Genomic DNA, 24,403 nt, shown 5'->3' with positions numbered 1-24,403 from the left:
CAGCTGGCCATTAGTCTCCAGGTGGCTTCCTAAGTTGTACTTTAACCATGAGGTATTGCCAGTTAAGCTAAAACTCAGTCACACTTACTGTAATTCCACCACTTGGTAGTTTTAAAATGTGCAAAAAAATCATATTCAAGAAAACCTCATACCCATTAGGACAGTCTATTACAGTTATAGCTCAATATGGGACATATTTATAAAAAAGTAATGTGGGCTATCCACAGAAAAAGCTACACCCAAACAATAAGCATCACTGTTATGTCCCGATATTGCCATCCAACTAAAAATATCTACTGCAATCCCTTGTTTTCATTTACTATACCAGCCCACATAGGGTTCTATGATTGCTGCTAACATGCAAAATTTGCCAAGCTCCGGAATATGGTAACTAATACCATTTTCAGATGGCATTAGCCTTTGTAGCCTATGGGCTTTGCACAAAACATTCTGGCAGAGGGATCTGTAGAATCCCTCTCTGGCAATGGCCGCACACACGTTTGTGAACCTTGAGATAAAGGGGGTAATTCTGAGTTTATCGCAGCAGGAATTTTTTTAGCAGTTGGGCAAAACCATGTGCACTGCAGGGGGGGCAGATATAACATGTGCAGAGAGAGTTAAATTTGGGTGTGGTGTGTTCAATCTGCAATCTAAATTGCAGTGTAAAAATAAAGCAGTCAGTATTTACCCTGCACAGAAACAAAATAACCCACCCAAATCTAACTCTCTCTGCACATGTTATATATCTGCCTCCCCTGCAGTGCACATGGTTTTGCCCAACTGCTAACAAAATTCCTGCTGCGATCAACTCAGAATTACCCCCATGGTTTTGCCCAACTGCTAACAAAGGGGGTAATTCCAAGTTGATCGCAGCAGGATTTTTTTTAACAATTGGGCAAAACCATGTGCACTGCAGGGGAGGCAGATATAACATGTGCAGAAAGAGTTAGATTTGGGTGAGTTATTTTGTTTCTGTGCAGGATAAATACTGGCTGATTTATTTTTACACTGCAAATAAGATTGCAGATTGAACACACCCCACCCAAATCTAACTCTCTCTGCACATGTTATATCTGCCTCCCCTACAGTGCACATGGTTTTACCCAATTGCTAAAAAAAATCCTGCTGCGATCAACTTGGAATTACCCCCAAAGTTCCTGCTGCGATCAACTCAGAATGACCCCCAAAGTGAGCAATCACTTTCCCTCTAACACACCACAGGGACAGGCTCCTGTTGGAGCTCCTGTTCTTGCATATGAATATTAATACATTCTTATTGCAACAATTATTTCAAAACATTATTGCCAATACTTACTGGGCAACTATACTGTACTATCACTTACAGTGTCACAAAAGTGCACTACAAGTATTGGACACTGATAATTTAAAAAAATAGTAGTGCACCGTTTATATAAATAAATTAATTTGTCCCCCTGTATAAGCATAAATAGTATTACCCAAAAATATTATGAATATTTCCACTACGACAAACAAATATTATTCCCCATTTAAGGTAAATAATTAATACTGCCATTTAGATATTAATATTGCTCCCTTTAGATAAAGAATGCAGCCCCATTTATAAAAATGAAGATTGTCCTCTTTATAGAAATACATAATTAATATTACCCCTTTGGATAAATAATTAATACTGCCTCTTTAGACAAATAATTAAGACTGCCCACAATCAATAAATAAGTAAATACATAATTAAACATTTCCCTATTTATAAAAAAGAATAAATTATAAATTTTCCCCCTTTAGATAATTAATTAATTAATTAATACTGCTCTCTTTGCAAAATAATTAATACTGCCCTTTTAGATAAAAAATAAATACTCCCCCCCTCTATTTTATTTATTTCTCTTTTATTTAATCTTTATAAAAAATAAATAATGAATATTGCCTGAATATTGCGTTTATAAATAAATAATACTGCACCTTCAGATAAATAATTACCACTGCCCCTTTAGATAAATAAATACTACTGATGATTTATATAATGATTATACTAGAAGAATAAGCCCGCTGCTGAGAAGCACTGGTTTTTGTGAAAAATTGAAGAGGGTTTGTTTTCTTTATATCTATATATATATATATATCTTTTTATTTTCATTCTGACACGTTAGGTAGCCCAAACTACATGCAGTTTTAGTGTGTGATAATACTGCTATTTGCCAGGATAGTTAGTATACTACTCTCCATATATAAAAATTGGTATGGTGGTTCTCACGTTCATTAGGAGCGGCCGCGCAGGGCGCCGACTCCTAAGGGCAGCCGGTAGCCGGCTGCAATTTTAAATCAGCTGCCAGTCCGTCATCCAATCAGAGCTCGCAGACCGGCAGTGGCAGCTGCTGCCGGACCGCGAGCTTTGACTGGTTGATGGACCGGCGGCTAATTTCAGGCACTGCACTCTCCTCCCCTCACAGAAGCAACAGCGTGGCAGCAGTGGAAGCAGGAGAGGCCCGCGTCGGTGAGCAGCATTACAGGGGGCATGTGTATCTGGCAGTCTGGGGACATGTGTATCTGGCAGTCTGGGGGCACGTGTACCTGGCACTCTGGGGACACGTGTACCTGGCACTCTGGGGGGCACGTGTACCTGGCACTCTGGGGGGCACGTGTATCTGGCACTCTGGGGGGCACGTGTATCTGGCACTCTGGGGGGGGGGCACGTGTATCTGGCACTCTGGGGGGGGCACGTGTATCTGGCACTCTGGGGGGGGGCACGTGTATCTGGCACTCTGGAGGGGCACGTGTATCTGGCACTCTGGGGAGCATGTGTATCTGACACTGTGGGGGCATATTATGTGTATCTGGAACTGTGGGGGCACATGTGTATCTGACAATGGGGGGGCATATTATGTGGGGGCACATGTGTATCTGACAGTGTGGGGGCATATTACAGTATGTGTGTCTGGCACTGTGGGGGCATATTATGTGTATCTGGCACTGTGGGGGTACATATGTATCTGGCACTGTGGAGGCATATAATGTGTATCTGGCACTGTGGGGGCATATAATGTGTATCTGGCACTGTAGGGACATATAATGTGTATCTGGCACTGCACTACTGGAGGCATATGTGTATCTGGCACTGCTGGGAGCATATAATATGTATCTGGCACTGCACTACTGGGGGCATATGTGTATCTAGCACTGCTGGGAGCATAGAATGTGTATCTGGCACTGTGGGGGCATATTATGTGTATCTGGCACTGTCGGGGCATATAATGTGTATCTGGCACTGTGGGGGCATATAATGTGTATCTGGCACAGCACTGCTGGGGGCATATAATGTGTATCTGGCACTACACTGCTGGGGGCATATGTGTATCTGGCACTGCATTGCTGGATGCATATGTGTATCTGGCACTGCTGGGTGCATATTATGTGTATCTGGCACTGTGACAGCATATTTGTATCTGGCACTGTGGGGGCATATAATGTGTATCTGGCACTGCACTGCTGGGGGCAAATAATGTGTATCTGGCACTACACTGCTGGAAGCATATGTGTATCTGCCACTGCTGGGGGCATATAATGTGTATTTGGCACTACTGGAGGCATATGTGTATCTGGCACTGCACTACTGGGGTCATCTCCTATATAATAGCCCAGAGTGACTGTGTGTATAACGCTGGGCGTGGCAAGGAGCTCTCATTGGGTTAGCAGCAGGTCTATCACACCCTGTCCACAGCTGATTGGGTGAGAAACGCCCTCCCACACAGGTTAAATCCAATGGGAGGCTCTGCCCTTTGGCTGCTGTGTGTTCCTAGAGCAGGATTAACAATGGGGCTGATAGAGCTGCAGCTCCAGGTCCACACTCCAAAATAGGCCCACTGCATCTGCAGCAACACACCCTCCAACAATTTACATATAAAAATCGGTACAAATTTGAAAAAGGGGCGTGGAAACGGGTAAAGTGGCGTGGCCATGCCCCTTTTCCTATACTTTCAATGGAAGTTTGGAGAGCCAAAAATCGGTAAAGACCATAAAAACAAGGTACTGTACCTGCCAAAAAGGTACAGTTGGAGGGTATGCCACTGCATCTGCACCAAGTCTCTGTGCTGTAGAAAAAATCCTTTTACTGCAGCATCCTATGTCCTGTTGCCAGTCCGCCTGCCCCCTCCGGCATCAACCATCCCCACTCCCTAGCTGTGGTGCAGGTGGAACAAAAGCTGCAGCGGCCACCGGCATAGATGTGTATGAAAGCGGCGCAGCGGAAGGCTTTCATAACCATCCCTGCACCGCATACTCTCTGAGCCCCGGAACCCCCTCTGCATGTGATGTCACAGAAGTGCCTCCCCACCGCAGCCACACCCAAATCCCCAGAGGCACTGACTCCGCAACACAGCACCTGGGCTGCCGGCCTGGAAGCCCCAAGAATGCTCATGTAACGGATAGAGTGGGTGATATCGCGGAGGGTAATGTCTGGACGCTGAATCAATGTAAAAGGTAACAGTGCTGTGCAGTGCAGTGGGTGTGCAGTGACACTGACACTGCACAGCACTCTCACCTTTTACATTGCTTCAGCGAGTCAGTCAGTTCTGCCAGCCAGTCACTATTGTCAGCGCCGGTGTCCCAACACGCCACATTACAGGGAAGTAGACACACCAAATAACCTACAGCTCCCAGCAGCCCTTAGCGCCGAAGCATTCCGGCGCTAAGGCCTGCTGGGAGCTGTAGTTTATTGAGTGCATCTTCTTCAATGTAATGCAGTGCATTGGAACACCGGCGCTTACAATAGTGACTGGCTGCTTCTTCATTGCCCTTGGCTTATTTTGTGCTGAATTTTTAATAAATCTTAACATAATTTTTATGACTCAACAACTAGAAGTAGTCTGATATTTAACCTACTCAGAATCTCTGCTCATTACAACAGATTTTTATGGGGTTTTTTTATAAAAAAAAGCAAGGACTATGTTGGCTCATTTGAATGGACTGGGTCCAGGTTATTTTCTGTTGTGCTTACGGGGTGCAGTTAAGTTGCCGACGGTCGGGATCCTGGCGGTCAGGATACCGACATTGGGATCCGGAACGCTGACAATGCTGACAGCCGGAATCCCAGCTAACAGTTGGATTGTCTGCAATAGATCAGATTTTTAAGAGTTTTAAGGATTTTTTAAAGTCTGATGCAGCATAAAAGAAAACATCATTGTTGACACGCCTGTTCGTATCCTCCAGAAGAAGACATCAGTGCATTTGAATCTGCCTGCTCTGCACTGTGACATCTAGATGAACAAGACAAGGAGAAGAGGGATTCCATCAAATAAAAACTGCTCGGTACTTCCACTAACTCTGAACTCCACGTTACAGAGGAAACGATCAGTAAGACTTTTGTTATAAGTCCTCCCAAAAATAAAAACCTACTTTTGAGTGTAACATAGTTATATATGTAAGACAAAATAATGTCACTTACGTGCAGCCCCCTGAGGCTCTGATAAGGCATCTCCATACAGTCTCCTGCTCAAGGTGGGTGTTTTGTTAGTCCTAGTGGCTGATCCAATCAGCTGCAGGTTGAGTCATACAGTCTGTTCCTGCAGGTAAAGTGCCACAGCTATTCAATTATAGACCAATAATCAGCCCAGAGACAGTGGTTAAGACTAATATCTTCTGGCACCCTCCAAATGTACAACAGAAATGAGCGTTAATTGCTGCTTCAAGCTTGTTGCGGGCTGATCGAGGGTCTGTAATTAAATAGCTCCTGGAGCTTCACCTACAGAAACAACCGTGTGACTTAACTTGCTGCTTATTTAATCTACCTGAAAGTGTCATTGCTATAGTCACTTCTCCATGAGCCCCATATTGGGATGATGGCACTATGGGATCATCCAGATTAGAAGAGCAGAGAAGCGCAGATACAGTAAGTGTTCTTTCTTATTTTATCTATCTTACCCATTTCCATCCAAACCTATTTACCATAACCTATCATATCCTAGCAATGTTTTTTGTTTTGTTTTTTACCACCACTTATCTCTTGTAATCCTGGCCATGGGGCTTCCATCCCCCTGATAAATCAATTCATACATTTTTTTGTTTGAGGTGGAATTCTTGTTTTAATGTCACTGAAGTTCCATGCTGTGCATTACTATAATAATGCTAATTTAATAATAAGTTTGGAAATTGTTTTTAGATTTTATATATATTATTCTCCATGTAAATTGCATTATATTTTCTAATAACCCCCCCCCCCCCCCCCATAAACGGTATTATTTCTTATATAACTACTATAAAGATTATAAAAAATATTCTGCCAACATCGCATATTTAAAAGGTTAAATGTATTTACGACCTTCAAACGACCTTAGAGTTTTGCTGCAGTCATTCCAAGTGTGACCAACAGTATTCTTCGCCCCTAGTGCTGCTGCTGCAGTTTCTGACCATCCTAGATTGCAGGCTGAGATCATATGGAGCTCCCCAGCTGTACACACAGCCTGGGCAAAGTTAATACGATCCAACTGGTGTCGAAGATGGAGCCGGAAAAGCATTTGGCCAGCATTAATCTGCTACCCCCTTGAATCCAGAGGAGCCCTGTGGACTGCTCTCCCCACTTGGTAAGCCTGTTCATTTGGTACAAATATATCCTCAGAGGAGATTTTAGTTCTCTTCAATGACTGCAGAAAATAATGTTTTAGTTTTACTGTATGAGGGAAGGAGAGGCAATTGTGCATATTTGTAAGAAGTTAGGGAATTTACGGTTTTCCCTGAGGTTATGTAAATCTCAGGGAAAACAGTAAATTCCCTAACTTTACTCACCATCAATGCAATGCTATGCTGTAAATATGGCACAATGTACAGAAATTTGCATACAAAAAACTAGTTTATAAAACATAGGAAATTAAAATATATATTACTTGAAATATATTATGGGGACAAAATGCCACATTTCCATTTAGAAGGGTTACCTAGCCGCAAATGAGGATCAAAGAAGTAGGATATGTGTGGAACAATTGCAATGTTAGAAAAGGACTTCAGGCCAAACTTAATCTGCAGATGGTCTATTCGTATTTCTGAGTATATGTACAATCAGGGCCGGTCCTGGGGCTCTGTGTGCCCCGGCCGGCAATAGGGTGTGTGGCTTCGTACAGGGGGCGTGGCCATTTACGCCCCCTGTACACACTTAAATGATGTGCGGTGCGCGATGACGTCATCACGCACCGCACAGTAAAGGACCTCTCCACGAAGGGAAACTAGACGCGTACGCGTCTAGTTTCCCTTCACAGCGGCAGCGGGGGGCACACAGCAGCAGCGGATCTTGCCCTGGTGCGGCGCCCTCCGGAAGGCAGCGCCCCGGGCAAAAGTCCTGCTTGCTCGTGGCAAGATCCGCTACTGTGTACAATTGTGTTTGAGGAGTCACAACTTTGTATATATAACTGAGATGCATAATCCAGCTGAGAAGTGTATAACCAATGTAGATTCTTAGTGATGTTAAGGATGCATTCTCATGGCTATTGATCCATCCCACACAAAAGTTCCCACTGCCTTGTAAAGGTCATGGATGAACATCAGGCTCTATTTAAATCATTACATTAACATAGAAACATAGACTTTGAGGCAGATAAGAACCACTTGGCTCATCTAGTCTGCCCTTTTTTTTTACCTTTTGGTAACCTCAATCCTATTTGATCCTTAGTTCTTTGTAAGGATATTCTTATGTCTATCCTAAGCATGTTTAAATTGCTCTACTGTATTAGTTTCTACCACCTCTGAAGGGAGGTTATTCCACTTATCCACTACCCTTTCTGTAAAGTAATGTTTCCTAAAGTTTCCTTTGAACCTACCACCTTTTAGTTTCAGCATGTGTCCTCGTGTTCTAATACTTCTTTTTCTTGAACGACATTGCTAATTCTCATAGGGCCAAATGTAATAGCCTGCATATTCTGGGTATTAAGCCTCAAAATGTAAAGGAGCTATTTCTTGTTAAGGTAGATCCAACCTAGTTTTGCCTTTTAAAAAAAAGCTGCTTTAAATCTCCTAGTTAAATTGCAGAAATATCAGCAGTTCGGGCAGTGAGAGTCGGATCCAGGGTAGTTTTGTTGTATCAGCAGTTTCAATTCTAAAATCCTAATCTAAACTACTTAATGCATCATCGCAATTTTAATGAAACAAGATAATACTTAATATGTTGTAAACTTACCTAAAGGCATGGCAAGGAAAAATGGGAGCCAACACAATACAAAGCACCCTACTACTATTCCCAATGTCTTTGCTGCTTTCTTTTCCCTGGAAAACTTGAGTAGTCGCACTGAGAAGTGAGTCTTTTGCTTTGCACTAGAACTGGAAGTTATACTCTCTGGGGTGCACTTCCGGTGAATCCTCAATGTCACCTCCTCAGAGTCCGATTTGTCACATTTCATCCCACGCATTAAAACTTTGCCCTCCCTTTTGGCCACAATGTAAACCCTGAAGTACATGATGAGAATGATGGTAAGGGGAAGGTAGAAGGATCCAATAGCTGAAAAGAGGACATATCCTGGCTCTTCCGTGATTTCACAGATCGTTTCATCTTCTGGTGCTGGCTCCTTCCAGCCAAACAAGGGTCCAATAGAGATCACAAGTGACAAAACCCATATACAAAGTAGAGCAAGAAGACCCCGCCTCTCAGTCATAATGCTGGGGTATCTCAGTGGATAGCTCACCCCTATGTACCGGTCTATAGATATCACACACAGGCTCATTATGGAAGCTGTGCAGCAAAGGACATCTACAGCTGCCCATATGTTGCAGAAGATGCGACCAAACAGCCAGTATCCTTGGATTTCAAAAGTAGCAGAGAACGGAAGCACCATAGACATTAAAAGCAGATCTGCCACAGCAAGGTTGACAATGAAGTAGTGGGTCACAGTTTGTAAATGCCGATGACAGGCCACAGAAAGGATGACTAAAATGTTTCCAAGAACGCCAAAAGTGATGAAGACTCCAAAGATTACTCCGATGATGATGGATTTGGAGATATTGACCGTTGATGTCTGGTGAGTGCAGTTAATGCAAATAGGAATGGTTTCTACTGTGTTATTCTGATTAAGTAGGACCATGATCAGGAGAAATGAGGTCTGTTGTTACAAATAAAAGAACAATGTTCTCACATGAGAAATCCTGTATATTTGTTTCTATGTAAAAGCACTGGAAATGTTCTTCTTTTAGCCAAGATACACAATCGTGCCCTGATTAGTATGCACAACTTAGCACGCACCCAAAACTATGTTTACATTCCAATTATTTATAATTGATTGCAAGATGATAACTGTAACTTCTTTCCAAAATGTTTTCTTTCTCGTTGGACTCCTCCCAGACAATTAGACAGATTACAGATGCTGTGATATTTTATTGCACATCCTATCTTCTATGGAAGTAAATATTTTAGCATTTCCTGTTGATCTCTCAAACAGCGCTCTTCTCCTGCAATTATATTCTTGGGTTGAGTTTTTTTTTAATTGTCTTTTGGCTATAAAAATACAGGACGCCATCAGCAACATGTGCTTGTTTATGGCTTGTACTGCATGGTGCTGATTCTTGTTTACTACTCAACTTTGACACGCTGTGTGCATCTGGGGAAAGTTAGAAGAACATCTTCTGGATAGCGGAGATCAGATGAACCTTGTACTGCATACCAATTATCACCCTGGATACTGATCTAGAACAGCCAACGTCCGCTAAGCTGATGGATGAAAACTGGTAAACTGGCTAGGACGATGAGATCTTCTCATGTTAATCGAAATCACAACCTGAAACATAATAAGGAAAATTGTCAAACTATTTTCAGAAGTTGCAATTATAATGTCAGCAAATAAAAATATACTTTCCCTTTTTCCAAAAGGTTTAGGGGCACATTTATTAACAAATATTTGTGCAAAATCCTATGAAAACACCCATTTTGGGGGGCTACCTGCATATATTAAGCATCCCCAGGATGTACGTATGGCGGACTGCAGCAGATACTGTATATCCAGGGTTTTTAATCACAAAAGCAGCTATGGAGGCTGCTAAATTGCCAAATTTACCACGTTATGGAAGCTTGGCCCTGGTAGCAAATGCCATCTTCAGATAGTGTTAGACATTGTAGCCCAAGGGTTACATTTCCCAAAAAATTATGGGAGGGGGATTCGTGGGAGTGTGATGACCACGCATGCACAGTAGCGTGGCTGGGTCCCGAACCTGGAAGTATAGTAATTGCATTAGCGATCACTTTACTTCTAACACATTGTAGGGGTGGGCTATTATCGGAGCCCCTGTACATGCATGTGCTTTTTGCTAAATCCTGGCGATACCTAATTTCTTATTGTCGCGATAATGAATAAATGTGCCCCTAAATCTTGGAAAATCAAAAGAACACTAAGGTATTTTGGGCATGTCTAAATTCTCTATTGACCATTTGCTGGGGCTCATACTGAAATACGTGTGGTGAAAGAGTAAACATGTCACTTCACAGTACTGGCTGCTAGCACCTTAGAACCACTCCTCTTCATTAATTGAAACCATTTTGTTTCCCCCAAAAAATGACTTGTTCATGTGCCAGTTATTCATGGCAGTTGGTAGAGCCTTTGTTTTATAGGTCTTGATTGTAAATATGAATGTTAGGGAAGCAGTCAGGATCCCGGCTGTTGGGAACCTTGCTGTAAGAATACCAACACCAGGATCCCGACACTAGTCTAAATGCCGACATCGGCATTCAGAAAAGGGGTAACATCCCGGTGCTGGAATCCCAACAACCGGGATCCTGAACGAGAAGGCACCTCGGCGCTGCAGAGGTAAGCCGCGGGGGGAAGGCTAAGTTTAGACTGCGTCCTGGGGGAGGTTAGGGTTAGGCTGCGGGTAGGGAGGGTTAGGGGGAGGGTAGAACACCCTTTACTCACCCCAGTTGGTATTTTAAACTCTGGGATCCTGGCGTCGGTATTTCACATGCTGGGATGCCATACGACGGGATCTCATACTGATCCCGAATGTTATTATTGCATTGGTAGAGTGGAACCTTAAAATACTTTTTCTTGGGTCACCTGAAGCAGCAATCTCAAGTAGCAGTTTTTGAAGGCAACAAACATCTATATTAGCCTTAAATTTAACTTCATTAAAATTAAAAATACCAAAAAATAATATTTAGTTATAATATAAAAATTAAATGTATGGTTTATACTTTGTTAGATACAGTGTTGGATAAAGTGACCTTTTGGGTTTATGTCTTAGGATATGAATATTTTGTAAAAATACCTGTTTTTACTACTTGGGGTACAGATGTACTAAGCCTTGAAAAGTGGTACATTTCACGGTAATAAACTAGCAGCCAACCAGCTCCTAACTAACATTTTTCAAATCCAGGCTGTAACATGGCAGTTAGGAGCTGACTGACTGGTACTTTATCAACGTGAAATGTATCACTTTTCAAGGCTTAGTACATCTCCCCCTTTGTATCATTTTGCTAATTTAGCAAAATATAGCTAATCTATTTGTCCTCATACATCTAACATCTATAAGCTATACACCACTATGAGTCGTCCGATGTGACTCAGACGCCCCGAGAGGTGTAGTGCACCACCTTTTTCTTTAAACCTTGAAACTGAATTGCATCGTAGATGCAGCTAAACACTACGCACAGTGTACTAAACACACTGGACGGAGACTTTAACCACACATGAAGTAGTTTCAAACACGTATAAACTCACAGATGAAGCACAACGGAACTTGTTTTCGGCTTGCGAAAAAGCCGTGCCCACTGTAGCGCTTCGTATACAGATTCAGACTCTGTCGCACACAGATGTACAAATGTTGCACAACAAGTTGATCAGTGCAGTCTAGCTCCCAGTTATTTTATTCATGCAAATACGATGCAAATTTTGAGAGAGAAAGATATTCCGTACTGCCAAGTCACCTGGGACCTGGCATGCTGAGAGGGACTATTATTAAGTTTCTTACATAGTGGAGCATATTCCGTTGCGCTTTACAATTGGGACTATTTGTCGCAACAGAGACCACAGCATATGAGGATACATGTATGTGTCATCTATCTATGTATCTATCTATCTATGTATCATCTATCTATCTATCTATCTATCTATCTATCTATCTATCTATCTATCTATCTATCTATCTATCTATCTATCTAATTAGGAAATGATTTGATGCACTAATCTAATGGAGTAACACAAACATTCACTTTATCCAGTGCTGTAGAGTTAAATCTATATGAAGGTTAAATAGAGGTGAAAGATCTCTGCAGGCTAGTTATGTTATGTAAACTAGAGTGGCAGCAGCTTCTCCTGCCCCAGCTTACATACACAGGGCAGCCAGCTGTGACTGTGTTATCTTAAGCACACATTTAATGTGAATGAGTTTTATAGAAACCGCTGGGGCATTTGACAGCCTGAGGTCTAAGGCAACGTCTTCACTGGCCCTCACTCGTCACTGGCCCTGCTTATACTGTAAACAAACTGATACAAACGAACAAGTAGCTCTTGTAACAGAAATAGCTCCGGCAAACTGTATTGTTTCTTTCATTCTTTCAGAAGCTGCAAAGCCAAATACATAATTATACACCTGTCAAGGAGCAGTAAGACTACAGCACTATTCTACATATTTCCTGAGTACTGAATAAAATGGTAATTTGACAATTATTAGTACAAAAGGTACATGAGATGCTCTGGAAAAAGAGGAACTGTGAGGTCCTGAGTAGTACTAGTCTACTGTCACTCAACAAGTTCAACTTCTGTAGGCACAAAGCAATCATATATTATACCCTGGTCATTGTTAGTAATTCAAGGTCGTATAACAGCATGATAATTAGAGGCATTTATTAATTTTATTTAAAACAGCCATCGTAATCTCTTGAATAAATCTCAGATGAGTGGATTACTTATTTGTATGTGCTAATAAGAAAGATGTAGATGTACTGGGACTAAAGATGAATAATGAAACTGATGTGGAGATTTGTGGCAAAGCAGTCTGTTTTATGGAGGTGCAACGTTCCGGGAATAAAATCGCTCCAGATTGATGTGAATGATTAAATATTATCTATACAGTGTTGCCTAATATAATGGTACTATAATAACAACAACAACAACAATAATAAATCAGTATATTATATTTATATGTATGATAGGCAAAATATAAATAAAGGTTAATATTAGTAATAATTCTGCTCTATGGCTTTATACAGTCTTGGCAGATATTGGTACTAAGCTGACATTGCAATCCTCATTGTTCTGGTCTGTTCCTCAGGCTCCTGAGGAGCCATCATACTGCGATCACCTTCTGGTGTACCCAGATGTTTGATGTACACGTGACTACATAAACAGAGGTCGGCCAGGGCCATCGAGAGCTGACAAGGGCCTGGGTACTGAAGAGTGTGACCAGATCTTGGATGCGTGGCCATAGCTCCACCCCAAAACAATTAGAAAAATAGTATGCATGGCACAGCATTGCTGCAGATCGGTACATTTGTCCTCCTCAGTAGCGCTCCAAATGGGGTACACTGCCCCCCTCAGAAACTGACCTGGGCAACTGCTGGGCCACTCCAGTAACCCCGGGCCCATCTGTATCCACCCGCCTCCAGTGCCCATGTGATTGACAACCTGACAAGTTTATAGAAATGTACTACCTAGTTTTATTGATGTATTGCTATAAAATTTGCTGATAATCAAAAATAAAACAAACGTGTTACTGACAGATAAGAATGTACATTTTTACCCAAATATCACTAAATTCACTGTCGTTTGGTGACCCCAGAAGTGGTACATCTGCACCACATTAAAAAGAGAGTACAGGGGATACAGGACTATACAATATTGGTTTGTTGCCAGATGGAAATGGGCCACACCTGCAGATTCCCGTGCTCCCGATCATTCAGGTGTGTTGGGTCTGTATGTTCCTCGTCTGTATGCCTTCTTTTTCATTGTGGGGAAGAATCCTATCCTGACAGCTCATTGTACAGTATATAGTTAACATGGAAATTAAGCATGTCATTCAAACCCATTTCACGCCTGTAAATAGAATGAGCACCCTTGACACCATGATACTGTAACTCTGTTGCTGTAGGGTGAATGCAAAGTCTATTAAATTAATGACAACGTGACACAGTTAATAAGTTAAATGAAGCTGAACTGTTTTGTCTATTATTTATGTAATAAATCCTGAACTCTACAGCATACTGTGTGACAAGAATAATTAGTAATATGCTTTAGTACATATATCCAACATAGTGCCTTCTGTTCCTGGGAACAATGCGTCATCATCCTGATGGTAAACTCATCGGATGAGAGAGTTATCTGTTTTAAAAAGGTATCTCCTATATACAATTTATTAGATTGATGGACAGCATGTGTCGAAAATCCTGTATAATAAAAGACTAAGGGGTCTATTCAGACCCGAACGCAGTCGTGCGTCTGTACGCAGCGGCTCCATTCAGGGGGTCTACACATGGCACCGGCCGCAGTGCACATGCGCGACTCTTCTCCTTGTGGCCGCATTCTGGAAGGATGCAGCCGCAAGGTGATTGACAACAGTGGCATCGAAGCGGCTTTGCGGACGCGTTGCAGGTAAAACGGGGGCGTGTCCGGAGCATATTCAGGGCGGCTGTGTGACAAACTTGGCGCCAGACCCCATGACGGTGCAGCCAGATTATACTGGCAGGGGTTGACCTTAAATCTATGAGTTCGCAATTAAATTGCGGATGCATCGTGGGGTGGCATCACACACATGCTAGGCGGACCCCAGCATGTAAGTAGATGGACGCAGATCTTGCTGCGGGAAGCAAGATCTGCGTCCATCTCTGAATAACCTCCTAAGACTGCTCCTAACCCCTGTTATGTGTTCCGGCGGCCTCTACCAAATGACTCACAGCTGAAAGTGATACTGCAAGGAGATATTACAGCCTCCTAACCTGCTGCTGCTAATGTTACTAATACTGATCTGACTGTTTCACACTTGCTGCATATGGAGAGAGGGGGCTGGAGAGAGAGAGAGAGAGAGAGAGTGTGGGCAGATAGGGACTGGGGAGAAAGAGAGTGTGGCGGGAGGGTTAGGTCAGATAGCACTGGGAAGAGAGATAGGGTTAGGGGGGCAGATAGGGACTGGGGGGGGGGGGGAAGAGGGGTTGGGATAGATAGGAACTGGGGAGAGAGTGGAGTGGTAGGGACAGCTGAGAAAGAGATGCAGATTTTTTTAATATAGTCATCCCTGTGGTGCCACCATTGGCTCAGTGGCGTAACTACTGCCCCCGCAGTCCTCGCGGTGGCTTGGGGACGAGCGTCCGCATGTCAATCTGCGGTCTCCTCTCCCTCCCTGCTGTGTTGGAGGGACACGGAACGCACATCGCGCGTCTCTCCTGTGTCCCTCCCTGGCTCTCCCCCGGCCGGTCTAAGGAAGTGCCGTTCGTGAGCTCTGATTGGCTCACGAACCGGCACTTCCTTTATTAGACCAGCGGGGGAGAGCCAGGAGGGACACAGGAGAGACGCGCAATGTGCGTTCCGTGTCCCTCCAACACATGGGGGGGGGGGGGGCGGGGGAGCAGGCACTTGGGGCATATACCTGGCACTGTGGGGGGCAGATCTGGCACTGGGGGGAAAACCTCGCACTGGGGGCATATACCTGGCACTGTGGGGGCAGATCTGGCACTGGGGGCATATACCTGGCACTGTGGGGGGAAGATCTGGCACTGGGGGCATATACCTGGCACTGTGGGGGCAGATCTGGCACTGGGGGCATATACCTGGCACTGTGGGGGCAGATCTGGCACTGGGGGCATATACCTGGCACTGTGGGGGGGGGAAAGATCTGGCACTGGGGGCATATACCTGGCACTGTGGGGGCAGATCTGGCACTGGGGGCATATACCTGGCACTGTGGGGGGAAGATCTGGCACTGGGGGCATATACCTGGCACTGTGGGGGGGGGGGATATCTGGCACTGGGGGCATATACCTGGCACTGTGGGGGCAGATCTGGCACTGGGGGCATATACCTGGCACTGTGGGGGGAAGATCTGGCACTGGGGGCATATACCTGGCACTGTGGGGGCAGATCTGGCACTGGGGGCATATACCTGGCACTGTGGGGGGAAGATCTGGCACTGGAGGCATATACCTGGCACTGTGGGGGAATATCTGGCACTGGGGGCGTATACCTGTCACTGTGGGGGAATATTTGGCACTGGGGGGAGCAGGCACTGAGGGGGCATATGTGGCACTGTGGGGGAATATTTGGCACTGGGGGGAGCAGGCACTGAGGGGGCATATGTGGCACTGGGGGGGGGGGTATATGTGGCACTGGGGGCATGTACCTGGCACTGTGGGGGAATATCTGGCACTAGGGGCATATACCTGGCACTGTGGGGGAATATCTGGCACTGGGGGCATATGTGGCACTGGGAGCATGGCCCTAGCAACAAGCACTACCCCCTAGCAACGAGCATGACACCCAGTGCATGAAACCCCTGGCAACGAGCATGACACCCTGAGCATGAAAACCCCTGGCACCGTGCATGGAACCAAGAGCATGAAACCCCTGGCAACGAGCAGGTAATTTAAAAGTAATTAGAAGCCTTACTGTAGAACTTAATGTGTAATGGGCATTATGGTGTGTGTCATAATGTATCAGGCATTACGGTGTGTTGTATACTATATCACGGGCATTGTGGTATGTGGTATAATGTCTCAGGATCATTGTGGTGTGTGTCATACTGTGTCACAGACATTGTATGTGCTATAATGTATCAGGGGCATTGCAGTGTGTAGCATAATGTATAACGGGTATTGCGATTCCTGTCATAATGTGTCACAGGCATTACGGTGTGTGGCATAATGTGTCTGGGGCATTACAGTGTGTGCATATTGTGTCATGTGCATTATTGTGTGTGGAATAATGTCTAAGGGCCATTGCAGTATGTGGAATAATGTATACTGGGCATTACTATAAGGAGGAAAAATGACAAATAATGTAAGGGGCATGAATCAGGATTTTTTTTCTTTCCTGTGGTGGCCAACGTCTGGGCGTGCAGGTTGCAAAACTGGGGTATAAGGTAGTCTTTTCCTGCAATGCCACGCCCTCCACGCAAAGCCACGCCCATTTTGACAAAGCCACACCCCCCTTTTTGCGGCGGCGCGCACATTTTTCTACCTTTGCTAGTGCCAATTACGGGGGGTATGGGGGGGGGGGGGGGGGGGGCGCGCCGAAGGATTTTTTGGCTTGGGGGAGAAAAATTTCTAGTTACGCCACTGAATTGGCTACTTGAGGGTGCCCAATGTAGCTCTATTTGGGATACGGACATGGACACACACACTCTATACACTGCAACCCTCACCATATACTGCCCCTATATACACTACACCCCCATCCTCTTCCATATTCTTCACCCTTCACCATATACTGCTCTCATATACACACTGCATACCCATACCTAAATGTCTAACGCTACACATACACACACTCAGCATGACAGAGCCCCGACTCCCAGCAGCAGCTACATCCTGAAACATGGCAGCTACTGTGTGAATGTTTTAGTAGGAACAATTTCATATGCTGTATACTGTACTTGTAAAAAAAATGTAAGTCATCTCCAGTACTGTGGTACCCAACCACTGAATAACCCTTTCTCATCCTGGTATAACTGCTACAATAGACGTTTGCCTGGCTATCAGTGGTTTTTACCCTATAAGCAGGAAGCAGGGCCATTGAGAGACTGGAAGATGAACAATAGCAGGAATGAGGGGGATATGTGCAAAGCCTTGGAGAGTGATAAAGTGGAGAGAGATGAACTACCAGCCAATTAGCTCCTAACTGCTATGTATCAGGTTGTGTTTGAAAAATGACAGGAAGTGATTGGCGGGTTCTTTATCTCTCTCCACTTTATCACTCTCCAAATTTACCATTGCAGAGAAACAATCATATAGTAAGGAAGACTCTCAAGCCAACTGGCCAGTACCTGCCAAGGACACTGGGGAATCAGGCCATATAAGGAGGGAGTATCCCACCCCCTCCACAGACCCCGCCTCCTCAACAGACACACCCCAATTGGGGTTGCTTTAGTAATTTCCTGGGCTGGACTTCCACTACAATAAACCCCTAGAGATTACTTTTTTTGCTGTCTGGTGGGATCTGTGTGCGTAACAGAGTTACCACATGTTTAAAATACTTAGGGGTCTATTCATGAAGCAGTGAAAAGTGCGGAAAAGTGAGCCAGTGGAGAAGTTGCCCATGGCAACCAATCAGCATCGAAGTAACATTTAAAATTTGCATACTATGCAATTGTACGGAGCAGCTGATTGGTTGCCATGGGCTCAGGCTCAGAATTATTATGCCTTGGAGAGTGATAAAGTACCAACTAAACAGCTCCTAACTGTCATTTTTCAAACACAGCCTGTAACATGGCAATTTATCACTCTCCAAGACTTGATAAATCTGGGCCTAAGAAACAAATAGACACTAAGGGGTCTATTTATGAAGCAGTGAAAGTGTGGAGTAGTGAGCCAGTGGAAAAGTTGCCCATGGCAACTAATCAGCATTGAAGTAACATTTATAATTTGTATACTATACAACTGTATGGAGCAGCTGATTGGTTGCCATTGGCAACTTCTCCACAGGCTCACTTCTCCACACTTTTCACTGCTTCATGAATAGACCCCTAAGAGACAAAGCTCCAATCTCCTTGTGTCTCTCCAGCTCTCTAGTGTCACTCCAGCCCCTTCTGCTTTTTGATCTTGCCAGTATCTTCTCAGCTCCAGTCTCCTTGTGTCTCTCCACAGCTACAATCCTTTTTTGTCTCTCCAGATCCAATTCCCTTACTACAGTATGTGAATAGTGTATACCAACGTAAGTCACCATGGAAAATATTTACTAAAGTGCAGGTTTTTAGAAATGGAGATGTTGCCCATAGCAACCAATCAGATTCTAGCTATTATCTTCTAGAAGGTGCTAGATAAATTTTAAGTAGTATCTGATTTGTTGCCATGGGCAACATCTCCACTTCTAAAAACCTGCACTTTAGTAAATATACCCCTATGTGCTCAGTGAGGAACAAGGGTGGTCATTCCGAGTTGTTCGCTAGCTGCATTCGTTCGCTGTGCAGCGATGAGGCAAAAAAAGGCACTTCTGCGCATGCGGCGCAATGCGCACGCGTGACGTACTATTACCACGAATGATGTAGTTTCACACAGGGTCTAGCGAAGCTAATCAGTCGCACTGCTGACCGCAGAGCGATTGACATGAAGGGGGCGTATCTGGGTGTCAACTGACCGTTTTCAGGGAGTGTTCGAAAAAACGCAGGCAGGAAGGAACTGAACAGTCTGAAGTGATCGCAAGCGCTGAGTAGGTATTGAGCTACTCTAAAACGGCACAAGAAAAATAGGATTTTAATACCTACCGGTAAATCCTTTTCTCTTTGTCCGTAGAGGATGCTGGGGACTCCAAAAGGACCATGGGGTATAGACGGGATCCGCAGGAGACATGGGCACTTTAAGACTTTAAATGGGTGTGAACTGGCTCCTCCCTCTATGCCCCTCCTCCAGATCTCAGTTATAGGAACTAGGGCCCTCATTCCGAGTTGTTCGCTCGCAAGGCGAATGTAGCAGAGTTACACACGCTAAGCCGCCGCCTACTGGGAGTGAATCTTAGCTTCTTAAAATTGCGACCGACGTACGCGCAATATTGCGATTACAAACGAGTTAGCAGTTTCTGAGTAGCTTCAGACTTACTCTGCCTGTGCGATCAGTTCAGTGCTTTTCGTTCCTGGCTGACGTCATAAACACACCCAGCGTTCGCCCAGGCACTCCCACCGTTTCTCCGGCCACTCCTGCGTTTTTCCCGGAAACGGTAGCGTTTTCAGCCACACGCCCCTGAAACGCCGTGCATCCGCCCAGTAACACCCATTTCCTGTCAATCACAATGCGAACGTCGGAGCGAAGAAAATGCCGTGAGTAAACTTACTTTCTTCATAGTAAAGTTACTTGGCGCAGTCGCAGTGCGAACATTGCGCATGCGCACTAAGAGAATTCTCACTGCGATGCGATGAAAATCTCCGAGCGAACAACTCGGAATGAGGGCCTATGTCCAGGGAGACGGACATTTCGAGGAAAAGGATTTTCGTTAACCAAGGGTGAGATACATACCGGCTCACACCACAACACACCGTACAACATGGCATTTAACTAAAACCAGTTAACAGCATGAACCAAAAAATCAGCAACAGGCTGATCGAAACCAAAACACAACCTTTGTGTAACAAAAGCAATAACTATGAACAAGTACTGCAGATAGAGTCCGCACTGGGACGGGCGCTCAGCATCCTCTACGGACTAAGAGAAAAGGATTTACCGTTAGTTATTAAAATCCTATTTTCTCCTTCGTCCTAGAGAATGCTGGGGACTCCAAAAGGACCATGGGGTTTATACCAAAGCTCCAGACCGGGCGGGAGAGTGCGGATGACTCTGCAGCACCGATTGAGCAAACATGAGGTCCTCATCAGCCAGGGTATCAAACTTGTAGAATTTTGCAAAAGTGTTTGAACCCGACCAAGTAGCTGCTCGGCAAAGTTGTAGCTCCGAGACTCCCCGGGCAGCCGCCCAATATGAGCCCACCTTCCTGGTAGAATGGGCCTTCACTGATTTCGGTAATGGCAATCCAGCCGTAGAATGAGCATGCTGAATAGCATTACAGATCCAGCGTGCAATAGTCTGCTTAGAAGCAGGAGCCCCAATCTTGTTGGAAGCGTACAGGACAAACAGAGCCTCAGTTTTCCTAATACGAGCCGTTCTGGCTACATAAATTTTCAAAGCTCTGACCACATCGAGAGACTTTGAGTCAGCCAAGGCTTCAGTAGCCACAGGTACCACAATAGGTTGGGTTCATGTGAAACGAAGAAACCACCTTTGGTAGAAATTGTTGACAAGTTCTCAACTCCGCTCTATCCTCGTGGAAAATCAAATAGGTGCTTTTGTGAGACAAAGCCGCCAATTCCGACACCCGCCTTGCGGACGCCAAAGCCAATAGCATGACCACTTTCCAAGTGAGAAATTTCAACTCAACCGTTTGTAAAGGTTCAAACCAATGTGACATAAGGAACTGTAACACCACGTTAAGGTCCCATGGTGCCACTGGGGGAACAAATGGAGGTTGGATGTGCAGCACGCCTTTCACAAAAGTCTGTACTTCTGGAAGCGAGGCCAATTCCCTTTGAAAGAAAATTGATAAGGCCTAAATCTGCACTTTAATGGAGCTAACTTCAGGCCCGCATCCCCACCTGCTTGTAAAAAATGGAGAAACCGACACAGCTGAAATTCTTCCGTAGGATCCTACTTGGATTCACACCAAGACACATATTTTCTCCAAATACTGTGGTAATGCTTCGCCGTTACCTTCTTCCTAGCTTTCAGTAGAGTGGGGATGACCTCACCGGGAATACCCTTCCGCGCTAGGATTTTGCGCTCAACCGCCATGTTGTCAAACGCAACCGCGGTAAGTCTTGGAACACGCATGGCCCTTGCTGTAACAGATCCTCTCTTAGAAGAAGAGGCCAGGGATCTCCTATGAGTAATTCCTGAAGATCCGGATACAAGGCCCTCCGTGGCCAATCTGGAACAATGAGTATCACCCGAACCCTTGTTCTTCTTATGATCCGTATCACCTTTGGGATGAGTGGAAGTGGAGGGAACACATAGACCGACTGATACACCCACGGTGTCACAAGGGCGTCCACTGCTACTGCTTGAGGGTCCCTCTACCTGGAACAATACGTCTGAAGTTTCTTGTTGAGGCGAGATGCCATCATGTCTATTTGAGGAATTCCCCAACGACTTGTCACTTCTGCAAAGACCTCTTGATGAAGACCCCACACTCCTGGATGGAGATCGTGTCTGCTGAGGAAGTCTGCTTCCCAGTTGTCCACGCCTGGAATGAAGACTGCCGACAGAGCGCTTGCCTGTTTTTCCGCCCAGCAAAGAACTTTTGTGGCCTCCGCCATCGCCGCTCTGCTCCTTGTTCCACCCTGGCGGTTTATGTGCGCCACTGCTGTTATGTTGTCCGACTGAATCAGGACGGGCAGGCCGCGAAGAAGATGTTCTGCTTGTAGAAGGCCGTTGTAGATGGCCCTTAATTCCAGAATGTTTATGTGCAGACAAGCCTCCTGGCTTGACCATTTTCCCTGGAAATTTTGTCCCTGTGTGACTGCTCCCCAACCTTGGAGACTTGCATCCATGGTTACTAGGATCCAATCTTGGATCCCGAACCTGCGTCCCTCTAGAAGGTGAGAACTTTGGAGCCACCACAGGAGAGAAATCCTGGCCCTGGGAGACAGGCTTATCTTCCGGTGCATGTGTGGGTGAGACCCGGACCACTTGTCCAAGAGGTCCCACTGAAAAACCCTGGCATGGAACCTGCCAAACGGGATGGCCTCGTAGGCCGCCACCATCTTCCCCAGCACCCGAGTGCATTGATGAATCGACACTCTTGCCGGTTTCAGAATCCCCTTGACCGTGTTCTGTATTTCCAGAGCTTTTTCCATCGGGAGAAAAATTCTCTGTAGTTCCGTGTCCAGAATCATGCCCAAGAACGACAGCCGTGTTGTCGGAATCAACTGTGACTTTGGCAAATTTAGGAGCCAACCATGTTGTTGCAGAACTGTCAGGGAGAGCGCAACGTGCTCCTTTGATCTCGCCTTTATCAGGAGATCGTCAAAGTACGGGATAATTGTGACACCCTGCTTGCGCAGGAGCACCATCATTTCCGCCATTACTTTGCTGAAAATCCTCGGGGCCGTGGAAAGACCAAACGGCAACGTCTGAAATTGGTAATGACAATCCTGAACAGCAAACCTCAGGTAAGCCTTATGTGGAGGATATATGGGGACATGTAGGTAAGCATCCTTTATGTCGACTGACACCATAACATCCCCCCCTTCCAGACTGGAAATCACTGCTCGGAGAGATTCCATCTTGAATCTGAATCTTTTCAAATATAGATTGAGGGATTTTAAGTTCAGAATCGGTCTGACCGAGCCATCCGGCTTCGGGACCACGAATAGGCTTGAATAAAACCCTTCCCCCCCGTTGTGACGGGGGTACCGTGACAATGACTTGCTGTTGACACAGCTTTTGTATTGCAGCGCACACTACTTCTCTTTCCGGAAGAGAAGCTGGCAAGGCCGATTTGAAAAATCGGTGTGGGGGGGGGGGGGGGGGGGGACGTCTTAAAACTCCAGTTTGTATCCTTGGGCCACAATTTCCAGCACCCAAGGATCCAGGCTTGAGTGAGCCCAGACCCGACTGAAGAGCTGTAGACGTGCCCCCACCGATGCGGACTCCCGCAGCGGAGCCCCAGCGTCATGCGGTGGACTTGGTAGAAGCCGGGGAGGACTTCTGCTCCTGGGAGCTTGCCACAGCCGGTGATCTTTTTCCCCTTCCCTTACCTCTAGCAGCAAGGAAGGAGGACCCTCGTCCTTTTTTGAATTTATTAGACCGAAAGGACTGCATCTGATACTGAGGCGTTTTCTTTTGTAGGGACAAAAGGTAGAAAAGATGACTTACCCGCGGTAGCTGTAGATACCAGGTCTGCGAGGCCCTCACCAAACAAAACACCACCTTTATACGGCAGAGCCTCCATAGCCCTCTTAGAGTCAGCATCACCATTCCATTGATGAGTCCATAATGCTCTCCTAGCCGAGATTGCCATGGCATTGGCCCTTGATCCTAAGAGGCCAATATCTCTCGCAGCCTCCCTTAGATAGACTGCAGCGTCCCTGATATGACCCAGCATCAAAAGAACGCTATCCCTATCCAGGGTGTCCAAGTCAGATAATAAGTTATCTGCCCACTTTTCAATTGCACTACTCACGCATGCCGATGCCAATGCAGGTCTGAGCAGTGTACCCGTAGTGACATAAATAGATTTCAAGGTAGTTTCCTGCTTACAATCCGCAGGATCCTTTAGGGCCGCCGTGTCAGGGGACGGGAGCGCCACCTTCTTGGACAGCCGTGCTAGAGCCTTGTCCACATTGGGGGTCGACTCCCACTTTTTCCTATCCTCAGAGGGAAACGGGTATGCCATAATAATTCTTTTGGGAATCAGCAACTTTTTGTCAGGAATTTCCCAAGCCTTTTCAAAAAGAGTATTCAGTTCATGAGAGGGAGGAAACGTTACCGGAGGTTTCTTTCCTTTAAACATACAGACCCTTGTCTCAGGAACAGCAGGGTCTTCCGTGATATGTAACACTTCTTTTATTGCCACAATCATGTACTGAATGCTCTTAGCCAGTTTAGGATTCAACCTGGCATCACCATAGTCGACACTGGAGTCCGAATCCGTGTCGGTATCTGTGTCTGCTATCTGGGTAAACGAACGTTTCTGTGACCCTGAGGGGGTCTGAGTTTGTGACAAAACATCTTCCATGGATTGTCTCCATGCTTGGTTCTGAGACTCAGATTTGTCTA

At 45.3% G+C, this 24,403-nt stretch overlaps 1 protein-coding gene across 1 annotated transcript in view; it reads right to left on the bottom strand.

Moving 5' to 3' along the window:
- ADRA1A (adrenoceptor alpha 1A) overlaps positions 1-24,403 on the bottom strand; it is a 179,428-nt gene that overhangs the window by 19,464 nt on the left and 135,561 nt on the right. The window contains exon 2 of the mRNA XM_063925468.1: positions 8,138-9,725. Coding sequence (XP_063781538.1) covers positions 8,138-9,035 — 898 coding nt within the window. The 5' untranslated portion in view covers positions 9,036-9,725. The remainder of the gene's footprint in view (positions 1-8,137; positions 9,726-24,403) is intronic.

Source organism: Pseudophryne corroboree, chromosome 6, assembly GCF_028390025.1.
Source record: "Pseudophryne corroboree isolate aPseCor3 chromosome 6, aPseCor3.hap2, whole genome shotgun sequence".
NCBI classification, from domain to species: Eukaryota; Metazoa; Chordata; class Amphibia; order Anura; family Myobatrachidae; genus Pseudophryne; species Pseudophryne corroboree.
The sequence above is the reverse complement of the archived record's forward strand: the minus strand, read 5'-3'. Positions and strand labels throughout refer to the sequence as shown.